This window comes from Antrostomus carolinensis, unplaced genomic scaffold, assembly GCF_000700745.2.
Source record: "Antrostomus carolinensis isolate BGI_N321 unplaced genomic scaffold, ASM70074v2 scaffold20056, whole genome shotgun sequence".
Taxonomy (NCBI): domain Eukaryota; kingdom Metazoa; phylum Chordata; class Aves; order Caprimulgiformes; family Caprimulgidae; genus Antrostomus; species Antrostomus carolinensis.
The window spans coordinates 33,928-34,815 of NW_010321442.1; the positions used below are offsets into that span (position 1 = coordinate 33,928).

The 888-nt window shown below is 42.5% G+C and overlaps 1 protein-coding gene across 1 annotated transcript in view; it reads right to left on the bottom strand.

The window, feature by feature from the left end:
• Positions 1–801: 801 nt before the first annotated feature.
• DDX17 (DEAD-box helicase 17) overlaps positions 802–888 on the bottom strand; it is a gene marked incomplete at its 5' end in the record, with an annotated part of 13,368 nt that continues 13,281 nt past the window's right edge. Inside the window, 1 exon segment of the mRNA XM_029085444.1 lies at positions 802–888. This exon segment is cut by the window's right edge and continues 135 nt beyond it. Coding sequence (XP_028941277.1) covers positions 802–888 — 87 coding nt within the window.

Below are 888 nucleotides of genomic sequence, written 5' to 3' on the forward strand. Positions count from 1 at the left end.
GCTGCACGTTACAGCAGCGGTACCTACAGTGACTATCTGTTTTCCAGGTATCAAATCCAAGACAGGTTTGGTCTCTGACACAGGTTTTAATCCCAACTTCCCTACTGCAGACTGCTGCAGGTACCAGAAGATGGGGCTGCTGTTTCCAGAGCTGCAGAAAATGCCAACAATGTACCTGGGGCTTTACTCTGAACACTGCCCAGCTCAGACAAATGAGAAGAGTTTTCCTACAGAAAGTCACCTATAATAGATTACAAGCAGTAATAGTGAGCTATTTAAAAAAAAAAAATTAGGAGAAGTGAGCATTGCTCCCTTCCATTTATCATTTTAAATGAAGTGCTTTTTGGCTCCCCAAAGTTTCCCACCTCTCTTGATACTTCCTGAAATTAAGTTACCATGTTATAGAACAGAAACCTCCTCCCCTCAAAAGCAAGTTTTCACACAGACCTTAAGACACCAAGATGATTGAGCTGGGACCTATCTGCCTTATACCCATTTCTTCTACAGAAAATAAAATTTCCAATTTCCTCAACATGCAAGACAAAAAATAATAAATTTTCCAGTCAACTATATATATCTCTTAAAAAAAAAAAAAAAAAGAAAAAAAGGAAAGGAAAAAAAAAAGAGGACAGGGTCAGTAATGTGGGGTGGGGGCCATTTTTGATGGGCTAGAGGGATTCGAATGGTGAATTCTAAGCCTAACCTGCATGAGAGAGACATCACAATGGGAAAGAAGAGAAAGAAAAGGTTCCTTTAAATGCAAGAGGTCTACACTGGTCACCAGCGGGTGGGTGAGTGGTCTTATTTGCGTGAGGGGGGAGGGGGCGGGGGAGGGGGTGGATACTGGTAGGTGGCAGTCTGTCCCATATAGCCCATCACGTTAGTGGC